Genomic DNA, 20,231 nt, shown 5'->3' on the forward strand with positions numbered 1-20,231 from the left:
TGGGAGAGGGGCTTTGGTCCTGCTCCGGGCTGTAATTGTGTGGGTATGTGCGCCCCTATGTTTTCCACGGCATGGGACCACAGCTGGAAGACGAGGGATGTGAGAGGATCTGTCCCTGAAGCGGGCAGATGTGGTGGCATTGATCTTGAGATGTTCTGTGGAGCCCCCCAGGGAAAAACACCACAGGGGATGGCTTTTTTACCAGGTGGCAGTCAGAGAGAAGAGGGCAGTGCGCGCCCGTGGGCTTGTGCAACAACCGCTGCACAAGCCCACGTGGTGTGCGCTACCCTTTTCTCTCTGACAGCCACCTCGTTTCCAATGGAGGGGGTGGGGATTGCATGCGTTTTCCTCCCTCTGCATGGATTTCCCACCCACTATTGGTAACAAGGCGGCTGTTGGCGGGGCAAGCCTGGTGCGGACAGGCAGGGCAAGCGAGCAGCGACTGGGTAGGCGGGGGGAGCGAGCAAGGGGGCAGGCAATGGGAAGGAGCATTCTGGTATGCTGCCTCCGGAAGAATGGGTACTGGAGGACACGCTAAATTTGACCAACCAGCACCCCCGTACCGGGGCGTACCTCCTGAAACCCACCCCTGGTATAGATCCAAAAGCAAAGAAGGTTGGGAAATCTCCCTGAAAATAGTTCACAGCCCAGGTTGTTAGAACCTGTTTAGCTCAGCTGAACCAAGTACATAGCCCTAAAGGTGAGGTGTTTTTTTTAACCTCCATTTCTCTGTGGAACTAGGCCAGGACAATGAATAACAAGAATCCAGAGGAAAGGTCGCATAAAACCTCTCCCTGTACCACACCCCAAACCTCAGGCCCTTTTCTCTCCTCACCAGAAGAAGGTCTAATTGCCAGTCTAACTGCAACATACCATCTAATCCCTTGGTTGAAACATGAGTTGGAGGAGATTTCGATGTCTGCGCCAGCAGAGGGTCCAAGTGCTTGGTATCTGGAGGGCAGGATTCAGGTCTAAAATCTCCAGAACAGAACTTGGACATATTTTTCCCCAGGATGCCATTCACTTCAGAGATTGCTGCAACATAAAATCCGTCCTTTTTATTAAAATTTTAAAATAGAGGCTGCCCATTTCTCTAACTGTAAGAAAAAAAAATCAATAATAGTATTCGAATTATAATGATCCCCTCGCCGATTACATCTGTCTTGCAATATCTTACCACTATACCACACACTACCATATCCTGAAAAGTTTTGACTTTTTTAAAACGGGGGTATTCTTGCTACTCTTTTCCAGTGTGGATTGGAATTGTCTGTTTTCAAAAAACAAAATTTGCAACAATTACTGTTTTTCTACATGCAGATTAACACTGCAGTTCTTCATGTGGCTACTATTACAGCTGGTCCTCATCTTACAACAGTTCATTTAGTGGCCATTCAAAGTTACAACCGCACTAAAAAAAGTGACTCGTGACCATTTTTCACAGGTATGATCATTGTAGTATCCCCATAGTCACATGATTTACATTCAGAGGCTTGACAAGATTCACATTTATGTCAGTTGCTGTGTCCCAGGATCATGTGATCCCCTTTTGCAACATTCTGACAAGCAAAGTCAATGGGGGAGCTAGATTCACTTAACAACTGTGTTACTAATTTAACAACTACAGTGATTCACTTAACAAATGTGGCAAGAAAAGTCATAAAAATGGATAAAACTCCCTTAATGAATTTTTCACTTAGCAACATGGGCTCAGTTGTGGTCATAACTTGAGGACTACATGTATATAAGATTGCATAACTACTGGTAAATGTTATAGTTCTTTTTTAGTTACTATTTTTTCAAGCCATGCAGGCTTCAGACCCTTAACTGTCTCAAGTCCCATACTGGATCATATGGAAAGAGACTGTTTTGAGTGTTTTATATTCTTTCTAAATCCATTTACTCCAAAATGTGCACGCATGCACACCATCTCCCCTGTGCTGACTGCACTGTATTCTGGGAAGTAGAGTGGAAAAACTATTGTCTAAGATCTTAGTATGCAACAATCTGGTTTCCATTTGCTCATGATGAGCAGTATTCACACAAATGATGTAGAATTTCTCCCCTTTCTTCTGCTATATCAATGAGCATATGTCAGCTTTGCTTGAAATAAACATTTCATGAATAATTCCCCAATTCTATCCCAAAGGTTCTTTTTTCATGTTTTCTTCTTTGAAAAAAATTCGCTTTTCATCTAAGAACTTTCTTCAGTTCTAACTTGAGTTAGAACCATGACTTGGATGACTAAGAATCTCCACAGCTATGCCCAATAATGACAAGTGCAAAGAGGTCATTCACTTTGGCAAACAGGCATTTTGTCTAGAGAAATTAATTCTGTTCTCCTCCCTCGACTAGTTTCAAGGTAAGGATGAAAACAGTGGAGGTTAGGAAGTCAAACCCAAATCTACACATATCATACCTGCTGATAGCTCCCCGCCAAAGATGATGGCTTTTGCCCCTGAGGTTTTCACACAGTAAGTCAATGAATCAAGTCGCAAGTTGAAGTTGATGAGAGCTGCCTCAATACCCACTTTAGCCATGCCTAACCAGAAGCCGACAAACTCTGGTCGGCTCTCCATAAAGATAGCAATTACATCACCCTCACGAAAGCCCTGCTGGTAAAAGAAGTTGGCCACAGAGTTGGAATATTCATCCAGTTGCCGGAATGTCCATTTGTCATCAGTAGCTTCATAAATCAAGGCCACTTTGTCGGGGTATTTCCTGACCACCTTCTGGAATACCTTGGGAATATTGCTTTTGGCTTTCCTGTGATGATACAATTCATATTTGACCCGCAATAGCACCGAGAGTCCTCTGAAAAAGGAATAAAGAAGTATTAATTATTATAGTGCTTTCAATTGTTTGAGGCATAGAGGCAATGCATGAGACATCTGCTTGGGTCAGATCCACAGCCATCCTGTCGAAGAATCTGATTTTATATTATTAATACCTTTTATATTGTAACTGGCCTACAATCATATCCAGGCCAAAGCTATTACAATGGCGTATCCAGGAAATCCCCCAAAAGAATACATTTTAGATAAATTTGTAGAATTCTTGTTTTACTCTATTTATTCAAAATTTATTTTACTTCACCAGGGGAGAAAAAGCTCAACAACCCATATAAACATTGATTTAGTCTTCTATTACTATGCAGTTTCAAACATTGTGGCAATTCAAAGGACTAAAAACTAAGGAAGAAGGGAAATTAAGATGCTCAGAATGTGATGTAAAACTCACATTCCTGAAATTAAATCAAGCTTATTTCTGAATGAATGGATTTATTGCTGCATTTTAAAAATATTTCCTAATGTAGGAAATATTTCTACATTAGGTGTAGAAATGTTAAAAGAATGCTAATTGCTTGCTATCTGGGAAAATCTTTCCCTGAGATAAATAGAATACCTTCATAATTAGAAAGGAAGCACCGTACAAATTGATATATGGGAGATAGCTACAGCAGTTTGGTTTGTTTGTTTCAATTTATAATATATAATCATTCATCTCACATTTGTGACTCTGGGCAGCTTCAAATTAAAATATAAATAATACATAAAGGAAAAAAAAAGAAAAAATATGCCATCCATACAAAATGTTAATAAAAACAACAAAAAGCATAGAATACAATCACTGGAATAGCATGGTAATTTATGGGCTTCACACCACTTTCTTATTCCCAGACCAGGTAGAAAAACCACAGAGGCCCTTCTTGGTAAGATAGAACAATGAGGTATAGATAATATCACCACTGGATGGATTCACAAATGGCTGACCAACCACACTTAGCAGGTAGACTTCAATGGAACTACATCTACATGGAGGGAAGCATGCAGTAGGGTACCTCAAGGTTCAGTCTTAGGCCAGTACTCTTCAATATCTTCATAAATGATCTAGATGAGGTGATAGAGGGTGAACTCATGAAGTTTGCAGATGACATCAAGCTGAGGGGAATAGCTAACACTTTAGAGCAGGTCAACCTTTTGTATCTCTGTAAAATTTTCTAACCGCCCACCAGTTCCACAATAATGGTGATTTATAAAGTAGGGAAGTAACTTTAGTTTATAAAATTTATAAAGCAGAGTTACAGCAAACCCCTACCACCCACCATGAAAGCTAGAACACCCACTAGTGGGCGGTAGGGACCAGGTTGACTACCACTGCTTTAGAGCATGGGTGTCAAACTTGCCACATCACGTTGCTGTCACATGGCATTTCACAATGTTTTCCCCTTTATGGAGCTTGGGTGGGCGTGGCCTCCATGTGATGCATCTGGCCCGCAGGCTGCCAGTTTGACACCCCTGCTTTAGATATAAGACTCAAAATTCAAAAGGACTTTGACAGTGGACACAGGACCTTATCCAACAAAATGCAATTCAGTGGTGAGAAAAGCAAGATCCTACACGTAGGCAAGAAAAACCAAATGCACAAATATAGGTGGTACCTGCTCAACAGCAGCAACTGGGAGAGAGATCTAGGTGTGCTAGTAGACAACCACTTAAGTAAGAGCCAGCAGTATGCTGCAGCTGCCAAAAAAGCTAATGCAGTGCTAGGTTGCATCAATAGAAGGATCGTTTTAAGATCATCGTTTACATTGCACTGGTGAGACAGTACTTGGAACAGTGCATCTAATTCTGGCCACTGCAATATTTTAAAAAAGATGTTGAAACTCTAGAAAGAGTGCAGAGAAGAGCAACAAAGATAAGGGATCTATCTGGAGGCTAAAACATAATGAACAAGCGAGGGAACTAGGTATGTCTAATCTTACGAAAAAGAAGGAGGGTGATATGATAGCAGTCTTCCAGTACTTGAGAGACTGTCACAAAAAGGAGTCAACTTATTCTCCAAACCACTTGAGGGCAAGACAAGAGGTAATGGTGGAAGATCATCAAAGAGGGACCCAACCTAGAACTAAGAGGAAATTTCTTGATAATCAGGCTTGCCTCTGGAAGTTGTGGGTAATCCAGGACCAGAGGTTTTTAAGAAGAGACTGGATCACCATTTGTCTGGAATGGTATAAGATATTTTGCTGTGGGCAGGGGGCTTGACTAGAAGACCTCCTACTCACTTCCAACCATCTTATTGTATGTCCTGTGTTCCAACTTCAAGGCTTTCCAGGAGGTAATCAAGGTCAGGGCCAATCAGATCTCAAGGTGAATAATGTTCTATAGGGCAAGTGCAGTGGCAGAAAAGGCCCCAAGTCTCATCAGGTGACACTTTCTAGTGGACTGAACCCTCAGCAAGCCTCTTCTGCTGAACCCAATAGAATGAGTAGATGTCACTGAAGAGAGTAGTCACTCAAATAACCCAGTCTTGTGCCCTGTAGGGCTGAGATTTAGAGCCAGTTTCATTTTTGAATCCGAGAAAGAAAATCTCAGGAGAATCTTGCTGCTTTTAGCAGATGAAATTGAGCTAGTTTATTATTTGGGGATGGGGGATGGCTAAGCACAGACAGCAGTTATGCTATTCAGTGTATTCAGAGAAACTGACCATTGGCTTACCTGAAGGGTCATTTTCTGAGCACTGCAAAGGAAAGTCCAAGCATGGGTTAAATACAGCCAATCTGCCCAGGACTGAATTGAAACTTCAAGCCACGACTCTGGTGCTGATCATCTTCAGTTTTTTTCAATGAAGGCGTGGAACTGTTGCGCGCTGCTAATTCCAATAAAAAGTCCAACAATATATCCAAACGAACTTGTAAGTATATCCTCTCAGTCAGTTCAGAAAGTCTGCACGGAACAGAGAAAGACCCCAGGGTGGGGTTGGACTTTCCTTTGCAGCACTCAGAAAACGACTCTTTAGGTAAGCCAATTGTCATTTTCCTGGGCGCTGCTCTGGAGAGTCCAAGCATGGGACATACCCAAGCTAAATGTCACTAGGGTGTGAAACTGTTGACGTCAGGGTCTCTCCGCTGGCATGAATGCCCTGAAGGACATGTCTCCCAAAAGCCCCTTCCGCTGAAGCAAATCTGTCCAATTTGTAATTCAGAACAAAGGGAGACAAGGAAGTCCAAGTGGCCGCTCTGCAAATCTCCTCTATTGGAGCATGAGTTGCCCAGGCCGCCATCGTGGCGGTGCTCGATGTGGAATGTACGGTAATATGGCATGGCACTGGCCTAGACTGGAGTACGTGGGCGAAGGTGATGCATGCTCACAACCAGGATCCAATGGTAGATGAGGAAAGTTTGCGGCCTTGGGATGCAGGTTTAAAGGAAACAAAAAGCGATTTGGAACGCCAGAACGCAGCTGTGCATTTGATGTACTTGCGGATCGTTCTACAAACATCTAGCAAATGCCACATTTTCTCCTTAGGATGTATAGGATGTGGACAAAAGTCTGAAAGAATGACCTTCTGGGCCCGGTGGAACCAGGAGTTGACTTTAGGAATAAAGGTCGGGTCCAGTCGGAGGATCACCCTGTCAGGTTGTATCAGACACAAGTCCTCCCGAACCGACAGGGTTGCTAGTTCTGAAATACGTCGAGCAGAAGTGATGGCGATCAAAAAGGCAGTTTTCAACATCAAATGCTTAAGGCTGGCAGACCGTAGCGACTTGAATGGTGGGCCAATTAGAGCCCGCAGCACTACATTGAGGTCCCATGACGGGTACCTGTGGACAACTGGAGGCCTCAGGTTGGTTGCGCCTTGCAGGAAACTACAGATAGTGGGATGACGACCAAGGGAGGAATGTTCATCTGGAGCAAGAATTGTGGATAATGCAGCCACCTGACACCTGAGTGTGTTAGGCACCAGACCCTGGTCCAGTCCATCCTGTAAATAGTCCAATATTTGTGGAACTGTAGCCGAGGTTGCAATCATGCTGTGAGATGTACATGAAGTGTCGAAAGACATCCAGGTGGCATCGTATATCCTGGTGGTGGAGGTTCGTCTGGACGCCTGAATGGTGTGGATGACCTTGGTGAAGAGACTGTCCCTACTCAGGAAGTCCCTCTCAAGTGCCAGACGGCTAGTTGTAGCCACTGGGGTTCTGGATGTTGCAGTGCCCCCTGGCTGAGAGAGACCTTGTGTTGGGGAATCTGCCATGGTGGACTGACGGAGAGATTCACCAGGTCGGTGAACCAGGTTCTTCTGGGCCAGAATGGGGCGACAAGCAGGACTTCCGCTCCCTCTGACAGGATCTTCCTGATCACCCTGGGGAGGAGAGGCAAAGGTGGGAATGCATATAGCAGTCCTGATGGCCACGGGCAGTGAAGAGCGTTGATCCCTTTGACTTGCGAGGTATGGAACCTGGCAAAGAACCTGGGAAGGTGCGTGTTCTCCGGGGTGGCGAATCGGTCGACTAGCGGTTGGCCGAACCTCAGAGAAAGTTGGTGGAACAGGTCCGGATATAGATGCCACTCCGAGTGGTCGACCATGAACCTACTCAGCCAATCCACCTGAATGTTGTTGACTCTGGATGTGGTCCGCCTGTATTGAGAGCAGGTGTTTCTCTGCCCACCTTCCCAGGGAGTCGGCCTCCGCCATCAGTGATTTGGATCGCGTGCCCCCCTGGCGGTTTATGTGTGCCTTTGTCACCACATTGTCTGTAAGCACCATCACATGATGTCCCTGGATGTCGTCGCAGAAGTGAAGGCAAGCGAGCCTCACCACTCTCAACTCCAGCCATTTGATGCTGTGTGTTGACTTAGGAGTTGGCCACCTGCCTTGTGCAATCTGATTGTGGAGGTGGGCTCCCCAGCCGAAGAGACTGGCATCCATCGTTATAGTGAGGCGGTCCGGCTCCTTGAAGGAAGTACCCTTGGCTAGGGCGTGAGACAACCACCACTTGAGGGAATGATGTACCTTTGGCGAGACCTGCACCATCGCCTGGCAGCTGCTCTCATTGATCCTCTGGTAGGGCAGCGGTCCCCGCGAACCGGTTGGTCAGCGAACCCGGAAGTAAGTAACTTCCGGGAACAGCGAAGGGCCCAGCCGCCCGCGCTCCTTACCTGGTTTTGACGAGTTCTGCACTTCCACGCATGCGCAGGACGCATACAGCGCCTGCGCGATCCTCCAGGAGCAGCTGGAGCATCGCACAGACGTTAGTACGCATGCATGCACTACGCGCGTGCACGAGGATGCCGCCGCCCCGTTCCAACCGAACCGGTTGGAACGGGGCGAGAAACCCACCCCTGGTAGGTAGGTAGGTAGGTAGAGGTATAGAGAAAGAAAAATATTTATATAGAGAGAAACACAGTAGATAGGTAGGGAGAGAGTGTGTGTGTAGGTAGGTAGGTAAAGGGAGGGAGGGAGGGAGGGAGGGAGGGAGAGAGAGAGAGAGAGAGAGAGAGAGAGAGAGAGAGAGAGAGAGAGAGAGAGAGAGAGAGAGAGAGAAATACAGTAGATAGGTAAGAGAGAGAGAGGAAGAGAGAAATACAGTAGATAGGTAGGTGTTTCTGCTGGCACAGCACTTGATCAATGTAATTCTCATCAATCAGTAAAAGAGCTTTCCGAAAGGGGGGAAAAAAAGTTTTTACACTCTGCAAACCTCCCCAAATCTGCCTGTTTTTCACAAAAACAGCCCTGTTTTGTTTTTCAAAAAAGGCATGAATAGCCTTGGGGGAGCTTGCAGAGTGCTCCTGGGGGGTGGGGTGGGGGCACAATTGAGCAAAAAACGGCCTAATTTTCACGAAAATGGGAAAAATTGCATGCATAGCCTTATGGAGGCTTATAGAGTGCTGCTGGGGGCTGGGGGGGCAAAAACGGCCCATTTTTCACTCATTTCTGCCCTCCCTAACCCCCAGGAGCTCTCTGAAAGCCTCCATAAGAGTATGCACGCCATTTGGTGAAGGGAGTGGGGCCATGGGAGGCAAAAAATGGTGTATAAGACGCACCCAGATTTTCAGCCTCTTTTCTGAGGGGAAAAGGTGTGTCTTATGCTCCGAAAAATATGGTATGTCTGGTATAACTGAACAAATTGGAAGTAAAGCATATTTTAACTAATGCAACATCCACTTCTAAACATCAAGCAACCTGTCACATTCCTTGATATATTAGGTATTTGTAAATATCTTACTATGATATTCCTTTATCACAACTACATTGCACAATTTTTTTGTGAGTCATTCCAATTAACACTTCACAGAATATCTTATTTGCCTGTCCACATTTTATATTGTTTTGATTGATGTGAAAGATCGATCAGAATGAAAACATCATGCACTTCAAAAGCTGTATTTTCAGTGTCAAGTAAAATATCACAAAAACTGCCCCAAGGTTAAGACAATGACTAGCAGCACTGCACTTAGCACATTTGTTTTCCTCAAATGCGAGGTAATAATAGAAGATGTACTTTTATGATTAGTTATAAAAGAGCATGGAAGATTCCTCAGGGGACCAAGCAATAGGAGAGATAAATGACCTCTTAAACACTCATCTATCCCTCCTCACTGTGAATGTCCTAATCAGGAGCTTAGGCAGATGAGGAAAAAGAGGCTGGTTTAGTAATAGGCTCTTGGCATGATGCCCAGCAAAGCTGGCCTATCATAGTGACCCAAGCTGTGCCAGGAGGAAACAGAGGAGCCTTTTCAAGAACGAATTGCCCTTTCCATATTCTTAAGAGGCGCTTTATTCTCTGCTGTTATTTCTCACTTGCCATGCAACTGGGAGGAAGTAGAGATCCAGAGGGCACTGACAGTCACTATAACAGCCTTTGTAAGAGCAGCAGCCCTAAATCCTTTTAACAAGAAAAAAGACCCTAAGGGGACATACAAAAGCTAGATGCCAAATCCAGCTTCAGAGCAAGAGGAAAACGAAGTGTTAGACATAGGAAAGATATTGAGAAGATTCCACAGAGGACCAAGTATTAGTAGAGATAAATGACCTCTTAAAAGCTCATCTATCCCTCCACACTGTGAATATTCTAATCAGGAGCTTAGGCAGATGAGGAAGGAAAGGCCTTCCTATAATACAGTTTACTTGATTCATATTTAGCATATTGCATATGTTAGCTTATACCCAGCATATCTAACTGAATAAGTTAATAAGCATAAGTAAGCATGACTATGCAAACTGTGGCTTTACATAATGTACAAATTCAGCCCCAAACATGCCTTCTGCCCCTCAACTTTCAGTGAATGCTTTTTTTTTATTTAAAAAAAAGAGATGATCACAATACATATGGTCTGGGGATTAGTATTTATTAATATTATTTATATTCAGCTGTCCTGAATCCCCAAGAAGAGTCTTTTTCTTTAAGATGTATATAATATTATAGTATTTCGCTTCTGGAACAAGCTGGTAAATCCTTCACAGGATGTTTTCTTACTAATTTTATACCCAAAAGATTTAATAAACAGAAAACAATATCTGGAGTTCTATCATTTCCAGCCTTCTTCTAACACTGGCAACAAAGTCTATTTACTATAAGCATCCATGTGATGTAAAAACTTTCATTTGGGAGGATAGCTGGGAAGAGAAGGCCAAAAGTATTTATAGTAATATTTTAAAAGAGTAGTTATCAGAGCTCTTGATCAGGGTAGAATTCACATCCTTATCCCATGAAAGGACTGAGGTTTATACAGATTTATTATCTAGGGCAACAAACATTTTGATGACTACAACAATCCTGATATTATATCATAAGAAGAAATTGTACTTACAGTAAATCTCTCAGGGCTGTCTTAAAGATGATGCGGAGGAAGTTCCACCCACCACTGCCAATATAAATGCCCAAAGCAGCTGCAATACTCCATGTCCAAGATATGCCAAAGAATCTCATGAGGCCCAGTGATCCAAGGGAAGCAGTACAAACCCCAATTGTGTGCATTCTGGAAAATGAAATAAACTTCATGTAAGCTACTAGGATCATCTAATTATAAAATACAGTTAAAATAAACAGAAGATGATCACAAGGAGATAGGCAAACTGGCCATATAACACAGATGAGACAAAGGTGAAAGGAGCAAATGAAAGGGGCAGGCTAGTCTTTATTTATTTATTTATTTGGTTTATATCCCACTTTCCTCTAGTACAGGTAATCCTTGACTTATGACCATAATTGAGCCCAATATTTCTATTGCTAAGTGAGAAATTTGTTACATGAGTTATGTCCCATTTTACAACCTTTCTTGCCACATTTATTAAGTGAATCACTACAGTTATTAAAGTTATTAATATAGTTGTTAAATGAGTCTGGCTTACCCATTGACTTTGCTTGTCAGAAGGTCATAAAAGGCGATCACATGACCCTGGGACACAGCAACAGTCATAAATACAAACCATTTGCCCAGAGTCCAAATTGTGATCACGTGTCCATGGGGATGCTTCAGCGGTCATGTGAAAAATGATCATAAGTGACTTTTTCCAGGGCCGTTGTAACTTTGAATGGTCACTGAATGAACTGTTGTAAGTCAAGGACTACCTTATCTCAAAACAATAGGCACAATACTCTTTCCTCCAATTTTACCCTAAAGGTGATCCTATCAGAGAAGCTGAGAGATAATACCTGGCCCAGTCACCCACTGAACTTCCATGCCTGCGTGGAGACTTGAATCTGGACTTGGTCAAGCATCCTCATTATATACCACATTTCTTTATCAGAAAAAATAGATGGTCTTTGCCTGAAACCATATTCTCCTATTCTTTCCTACTTTTCTTAATTGAAGTCAGAGGCCAAAGGTCTAATTCAGGGGTATCAAACTCATGGCCCGTGGGTCACATGCTGGTCACGCTCTGGCCATGGCCACCCCCACCCCCATTTAGCAAAGGGGAAAAGGCTCTGATAGGTCACATGATGACAACATGACTCTGCGAGTCTGACAGCCCTGGTCTAATTTATTTTCAAACACTTTTCTGATCACATAGGGAAGCATTTGGTCACCATAATGTAGAAAAGATGTGGAGACTCTGGAAAGAGTGCAGAGAAGAGCAACAAAGATGATTAGGTGACTAGAGACTAAAACATATGAGGAACAGTTGCAGGAACTGGGTATGTCTAGTTTAATGAAAAGAAGGACTAGGGGAGACATGATAGCAGTGTTCCAGTATCTCAGGAATTGCCACAAAGAAGAGGGAGTCAAACTATTCTCCAAGGCACCTGAGGGTAGAACAAGAAGCAATGCATGGAAACTAATCAAGGAGAAAAGCAACTTAGAACTGAGGAGAAATTTCCTGACAGTTAGAACGGTTAATCAGTGGAACAGCTTGCCTCCAGAAGTTGTGAATGCCCCAACACTGGAAGTCTTTAAAAAGATGTTGGATAGCCATTTGTCTGGAAAGGTATAGGGTTTCCTGCCTAGGCAGGGGGTTGGTCTAGAAGGCCTCCAAGGTCCCTTCCAACTCTGTTATTGTATTGTATTGCATTGCATTGCATTGCATTGCATTGCATTGCATTGCATCGCATTGCATAGCATTGACCTTTCCTTTGCTGCAGAGTTGGCTAGTTTAAGGCTTACAAGTTCTATTTTATTTTTTGCCAATCGCAGCTGTACTCAAAATAATGCTCAGCTTGTCATACATATGTTGAAGAGGAAGGGAAGATACAACTGAGCACATGTTCAGCACAGAAATTAGTGGTCCTCCCACAAATGCTTTATGGAGAAACCCACTCCTATTTTTTCCAAGCATTATTTTTCAGTAATCTAGTCTAGATGAAAAATGCTTTTTAATTGCAACTGCCACCAAGAGTTCCCCTTCACCCCAAAATTTAATTACTATTTGCATCAGTAAGCAATGCAGAAATACTAGTCACTCAACAGCAATTATCTAGCAATTGATCAGTATAATTAGCTTGTACGTCCTTAAATTTTAATTACTGAATATTTACAAAGTTGTGGAATCTGATTTTGATTACTTCCCTAATTTCAGTTTTCAGTGTAATATGCAACAGGGATGCTAGAATAGCAGCAATAGAAGTGAGAGCTTCCTCAAAGAAAAAGAGAAATCTAGGTACAGGTAGTCCTCGACTTACAAATTGTTCATTTAGTGATGGTTCAAATTACAACAGCACTGAAAAATGTGACTTATGACCATTTTTCATTGTTACACCTTTGTAGCATCCCCATGATCCTGTAATGAAAATTCAGATGTTTTGGCAACTGGTCCATATTTATAACCTATGCTGTGTCCCAGGGTCATGAGATCACCTTTTTCTACCTTCTGACATGCAAAGTCAATAGGGAAGCCACATTCACTTAACAATCCTGTTAGTAACTTATCAACTTCAGTAGTTTACTTACAACTATGGCAAGAAATGTCGTAAAATGGGCCAAATCTCATATAACAAATATCTCACTGAACAACAGAAATTTTTGGGCTCAATTGTGGTCATTAAGTCGAGGACTACCTGTAGTGTAAGCAATTTGATCAAGGTGCTGGTTTTACCATTCAACCCTAAAGAAACTAGACACCATTTTATTTAAAAGAAGGTCACAGACTCTGAGATCATCAAGGGAGTAATTCCTCACTGTTCAGACTCACATTTTGGGATCAGAAGATAACTGAGTAAACAAGAATCTTCACAGACAGGACTTTCTGTAAAATCCCAATTGAGACAAGGTTTTTTAACAAATAATTTATGGTATGGTTCTATTTGTTCTATGCAAAAGAAAGTTCCACTGAAATAAATATTTGGTCTCAGGTAACTGAGCAAAGAATTGAGGCCAGGCACAACTATTTAGACAAGTAAGCTATTGTCTTTACTGCAAAACCCCTTGTTAAACTGCTAGGAAGGAAATGCATTTCTAAAGAAAATATACATTCTGTAAACCAAATCCGCAAAACTACAAGTTAGATAATTGCAGTCGTATCACATAGTAATACTAAGAAATGATATCAAAAGCAGCAAGAATAAATTATCTGGTGTCTTCCAGTTTCAAACACAATAAAACTGATGCAGCATGGCCAATCAGCATGGACATAAGGATTGGAATGGCACCCATTTGGCCTACTAATGAGAATTAGTATTATTCTGCTGAGATGTTTCTTGCTACTTCCAAAATACTTAACTAGGAAAAAAAGGACGGCAAAATCTGGGCCAACAAACCAGGTGTGTACAAATCCTTGAATGAATTTTAAGAATGTCTGGCATATTTTTTTCACAATAGCCAAAGAATGATCTGAGATCATCAAGAAAGTTGTTCACTTAGAATTTTAAAAGCAAACTTAATATAGTTTAATTCAGGTTTTTTTTTGTTATAAACTTTATCCCAATCTGAAGACTCTAAGCAATATACTGTTAGTTCTTCTTTTGTGACTACAACTGGAACTGGCAATTCAGTCATTAAATAAATGAAGCTGTGTGAATATTGGTCAGTTACTTTTTCATCACCATCATAACTGCAAACCGTTACTGTACAAGACAGTCACTAAACAAGAGCTACCTATATAACAAAGCAATTATATAAAAGCAGCACTATAATAATAATCTCCCCAAGATGAACGTTCAATATGTATTAGGATTAAAAGGAGAATGAAACAAATTTGTTTTATCTATGGAATGCCAAAAAGGAAGATGCTGCAAAACCTCCTAGGAAATGAAAGCAAAACAATAGGGACCAAAATGGAAAATTCCCGTTTCTATTTCTCACATGGGTGGAGACTCTTACTGGGCATTCTCAAAATATTTGAACCAGCTGTGCAAATTCAATCATGGTAAGATGGTCCATGACATATCCAGATAATACTCCATACTTTTGAGCTGCCTACTGCTAATCAATACAAGAATTTCAAGAAGGTTATTGCCCATTGTTTTTTTTTTTAGTTTTTTTATGATCTTTCAGTATAATAGTTCTTTATTTTCCTACAATTTTCAAGTGTTTGAGAATCTGCAATATAATTCCAAATAGGGCAGGTATTTGGGCTACCTCTTACAAATATATTGCTAAAACAATACCTTAACAAAAGGCTTTTCATGATCAACATTAAAATTTGACCTTAACAGGTCTTTTTTTTTTTTTTTAAACTTTTCCTTCTTATTTATTTGCTTTATTTATTTTCTTAACACATATTGTATTTCCCCCTCCCCCTAAATCCCCACCTCCCTTCCCTCCCCCCGACTTCCCAAAGACCATACGTGGTATAATTTTTGAACAATCACAGTCTGAAATATCTCTACATTGAACTCAGCTTCTTACTGTTACCCAAATTTAAAACAATTTAAAGTATTACTGATACTAAGCATAAGCTATCTGGAGTTTTTTAGTCCCATATTTACTTTTTATGTAATCAATCCACTTTTTCCAGTCTCTTTTGTATCTCTCGTTTGAATGTTCTTTGAGATATGCTGAGATTTTGGCCATTTCGGCTAAGTTCATAACTTTCAAAGTCCATTCTTGAATTATAGGTAAATCTTTCTTCTTCCAATACTGCGCCACCAAGAGTCTTGCTGCCGTTATTAAATACAGGATCAAATTAGTCTCTGCTATTGTAAAATCAATACATATACCCAGTAAAAACAACTGGGGGGTAAATTTTATCCTTCTTTTGAAGATGTTTTGCAGGATCCACCATATTTTTATCCAAAATGCCTTAACATTACGGACATGTCCACCATATATGAAAATATGTAGCATCACAAGAACCACATCTCCAACATTTAGGTTGAACATTTGGATACATAGAGGCAAGCTTTTTAGGAATTGTAATTAAAGTCTGTGTTACTGTTGCTAGAGCACCCTGGTTCATATTAGGCTATAAAGGATGAATCATAAAAGTAGTACAAAGGCCCTCCTGGACACAGCATTCATCAGCTATTTGTGAGGCTATAAGCCAAGGAGTCCAACTGATCCACAATCAACTTCTCAAAGCTCAACCGTATCAAGAGTAATTACTGCTGTTATCAGATTGCACAGATGTTTACTGCCATATAGCAGCTCAATTCTTACAGGATTAAATCTGAACTTGTTTCATCCCAGTCAATGTGTGCTGTGATTAAAAAAAGAATATCAGACAATCATAAAAGAATAACACATCCAAAACTTCCCCTTCCTTTCTATAAGATGAACCTTCAGTTTCTCAGAAGAACTGTACCAGAATAGAACAATATTTCAAACGTTCAGATATAACATCAAAGGAACGCGGTTCGCCCACGTTACACCCGTCCTCCACGAGCTGCACTGGCTACCTGTCGGTCTCCGGGTGCGCTTCAGGGTACTGATGACCACCTTTAAAGCACTCCATGGTAGTGGATCTGGGTACTTGAGAGACCGCCTTCTGCCGATTACCTCCCTTCGACCAATTAGATTGCACAGGCTGGGCCTCCTCCGAATCCCATCTGCCAGTCAATGCCGACTGGCGACCACACGGAGGAGAGCCTTTTCTGTTGCAGCTCCGACCCTGTGGAACGATCTCCCCGTTGAGATCCGTACCCTCACCACCATCCAGACCTTCCGCGCAGCCCTCAAGATCTGGCTCTCCCAGCAGGCCTGGGGATAGGTTCCCATTCACCCGCCCGAGTGTTTGATTGCTGAACGAAAGTTGTGTTTTATTACTTTTCTTTGTTCACATTTTGTTTTGGTTTTTGATACTGCACCCCCCCTCCCTTGTGATTGTAAGCCGCCCTGAGTCCCCTCAGGGAAAAGGGCGGCCTATAAATCTTAATAAATGAAATGAAATGAATGAAATGGAAGAGAAATAAGTGATCTATACAACTTCCCATAACTTACTATTATTCCCCAAAGACCATTCTTAAATTCAGCTTCTTTGTCGCTCTCTTACCATAACAATATCAAGCTGAAAGCAAACAAAGTACAAAAATATAAACTTTATGGAATTTATTCTGTAAATATCAAGTGCAGATAGTGAAAATCTAAAATACGTGTGTAATTTGCATAAAGCTATACAGTATCTGCTCTGAGAAACTTCACCCACCTTGGCTGATCTCAAAAAAGCTGGAGATCAAGAAGCAATAAAGTATGTTCCTCAATGACTCCTCACTAATCTGAAAGAAGTAACAATGGAATAACACAATGTCCTGCTCTAGGCGTAGTACTGAGTTTTACAGATAATCTGAATAGAGGAGGAAAATGGATGTTCATTAATTCTGCAAAATAACTCAAAGTGGGCAGGGGTGTTCCATATTTAAACAGACAATTGCATGGGTCCCTGATGATTGACATCTTCCATGACAGCAGAGGGTGTGGAAAAAGATCTGGGCCATTAATAGAACACACTAAACATTAGCACCTATAATGTGCAGTGACTAAAATAAAAGGTTCCATTCAATTCTGCTTTGGTTAAATTTTACCTGGAGTACCTGCATGTATTTGTGAAGACTGTAAATTTAAGGAGAATGTTGATAAATTGGAACATGCCAGTACAGAGTAACATAAATCATCAAGGCTAAGTTCTTTGTGGAAAGGTTAAAGAGACTGTTCTAGGTGGAAGTACATTTAATTTGGAAAGAAGAGAACTAGGAGACAACATGATATTTATCTCTAAATACCACAAGGCTGGCAAATTTATTTATTTCCATCACAGGATAAGATCAGAATTATTAACTTCCAATGACAAGGAAAAGTCTCTCAAAATAAGTTTTTCAGATAGTTGAACAAGCTGCATAATGGGAAGTAAATTTCTGTTGAAAATTTAAAGGACCTTGAGAACATGCAATTAATTACTTTTACTACATAAGAGATATATGATATGTGAGAATGGAACATGGAGCTTCCATATTCAGAGGCAGCATTCCTATAAATAACAAATGACTGAGCCAAAGACAGCTGTTATTTTAGTACACTGCTCATAATATCTCAGAAGAATTTATCAAAACAGAATGCTAGATCAAATCAATGCAATGATTTCCTAATATTTGTAAAAAAAAACTTTAAAGTCACTTCTATAATTATCTAGGACTTTGCTATTTGGCCATAAGAAACAAGGATTAAATTGATGCCTATATTCCCAATTAGATAAGTTTCTGCCAGTAAAGTTTATAGCAAACCATACTGACATTCTGCTTTATTATAGGTACTAGGAGATAAACCAAGTTGAAACAGGGAAAATTTTCCACTAAATATCTTGGAACAGTACTTGAAAGCCATGTGTATGTTACTCCAGGCAGAATCCAACAAGCACAGACATACAAACAGTTTCAGTAAGAGATATACATCTACCTGAAAAAGACTAGCCTTGCCAAGATAGTGAACTGCTCTAAAAACACCAACAGCTAGATTTCTAATCCAAATTAGAAATTGGATTTAAACGTCACCCCTTTGAAAGAGCACAAAGAGCAAATCAGCTCCCATAAGCTTGTTATATATATCATTATTTTAATAAATGAATCTTAATCTCTTGGGCTTCAGTATCATTATTTGTGTTGCAAGCCCCTGCCCTTATTTTGTTCATTGCACATAAAAATAAAATCCCAGGACCTTGTTTTTCTGCTCCATAGGCTAAGGTGATCAATACCTTTCCCTGAGGCTGTACCCGCTTCACATTCAGTAGCTGAGGAGCACCGTTCTTTTGAAGCAATTTAGTATTTTATTCAGGATGCCTTTAGGTCTAAAGGCAGGGCAAGATCTACTCTCCCACCACAGCAACCCCGTGAGATCGACTAGGCTGAAAGCGATCGGCCTCCACCGCCCCTTCCCCACTATAGTTTCCATAGGTTAGAGAGGGCTAGAATCTTGGTTTCCTATAGCTCCTCATGAAAACTTTCGCCATCATCAGATCCTCGAAGAATCCTCAACAAACACCAACGGATTCCTAAGGTATCCTGTCAATCGGAGAAAAAGCAGCCCTCAGCCTAGCAGGCTTCTATGACAACGTTACAGCCACGGGGATGATATTTTACGCGCCGGTCCTTCCTTTCTAAAGATGAAGACCGCCAACTGACTGGACACCACAACCGGGATCGCTCCGGTGCCTTGGCCAGCGGCCCTCTTTATTTTGGCGCCAACCAGGGCATGAATTTCCATCACCGCCACATGTTCCCGTTGCCAGAGCAACGTTCCAATTCCCTGCTCCCCTCCCGCCCCTACGGGTGAGCGACGCTTCCCTCTCCCGGCCGCCGGCCCCCTCCTTCTCAGGTGGCACCGCTTGCCCCCGCCTTCTCTCCCTCCCTCCCTCCGTCCGCCGCCGCCAGGTCTATCCCCCTCGTTCCCGTACCTCGTCGTGACCCCCGGAGACTCCTATGCCTCCGTTCCCCTTCGCCACCAGACCGCTCCTCCTCCTCCTCCCGCTGTGGCCACAAGTGCCCCTGCGAAGCTCACTGGAGGAGGACCTCGGGCAAGGAGAACTCCGCCTCCGATCATAGAGTTGCAGGGCGGCTGCCGCTAAAAAAAAAAAAAAAAAAAAAAAGCCCCTGTTTACAACAGAGAGGGCGAAGGGGAGAAAATCAGAAAGAGCCCCGAGGCCTCCTGGGAAAGCACGCTCTTTGCGAGGCTCGGTGGCCATGGCAACAAGGCTCATCGCAATGGAGGGAGGCGTTGGCGTGCAGCCGCCGCCGCTTTGCGTTCATTACGAAATTCCGTTTTTCTCTCCTGCGGTTTTCAACTGCTGTATTCTCAGATCGCCGAGTTCTGATGCGTCTTCTGATTCTGTCGGGGTTGTTTGTTGTTTGTGTCAGTTACAGCAGTGTTTCTCAACCTTGGTAACTTGAAGATGTCCGGACTTCAACTCCCAGAATTCCCCAGCCAGCGAATGCTGGCTGGGAATTCTGGGAGTTGAAGTCCAGACATCTTCAAGTTGCCAAGGTTGAGAAACACTGAGTTACAGACATGGAATCCAAAACATCCAAAGGAGCCTCGTAGCGGCTTTTCACAATTAAGAAACCGCACGTAACGAATTTCATTGCGGCTCACTTCATCGGATGCCCCGTGGGGCGGCTGGGCTGATTGTAGGACTTGGATTGGGGTGAGGCGGAAGGGCGTGAGAGGAAGACAAGTTGGCTATGCTGATACAAGTTACTAAGAAGTGTATTAAGGCTATTGGGTTAATTATTAGGTTAATGTACCTTTGCGGTATTATTATTAACCGTTGTCTGATGTGTTAAAGCCCTCCCCAAATTGGGTTTGCTGAGTTCTGAGGACTGCCTGAAGCCTTTTGATATATGTGGCTTCAGCAGCCTCTTGCTCAATAGCAATAGCACTTTGACTTATATACTGCTTCCTACACTACAGCTCTCTCTAACGGACTACGGAGTCAGCATATTGCTCCAACAATCTAGCTCCTCTTACTGATCTTGGAAGGTTGAAAGGCTGAGTCAACTTTGAGCCAGTCAGGATCGAATTCCTGGCAGTGGGCAGAGCTAGCCTGAAATACTGCATTCTAACCACTGCTCTTAAACCTGCCTATTT

The 20,231-nt window shown here is 42.2% G+C and overlaps 1 protein-coding gene across 1 annotated transcript in view; it reads right to left on the minus strand.

Moving 5' to 3' along the window:
* SLC27A1 (solute carrier family 27 member 1) overlaps window positions 1–19,180 on the minus strand; it is a 33,594-nt gene extending 14,414 nt beyond the window's left edge. The window contains 4 exon segments of the mRNA XM_032209652.1: window positions 874–1,035; window positions 2,420–2,814; window positions 10,596–10,763; window positions 19,042–19,180. Coding sequence (XP_032065543.1) covers window positions 874–1,035; window positions 2,420–2,814; window positions 10,596–10,762 — 724 coding nt within the window. The 5' untranslated portion in view covers window position 10,763; window positions 19,042–19,180.
* Window positions 19,181–20,231: the final 1,051 nt, after the last annotated feature.

Source organism: Thamnophis elegans, chromosome 2 (assembly GCF_009769535.1).
Source record: "Thamnophis elegans isolate rThaEle1 chromosome 2, rThaEle1.pri, whole genome shotgun sequence".
In the NCBI taxonomy this organism is placed as follows: Eukaryota; Metazoa; Chordata; class Lepidosauria; order Squamata; family Colubridae; genus Thamnophis; species Thamnophis elegans.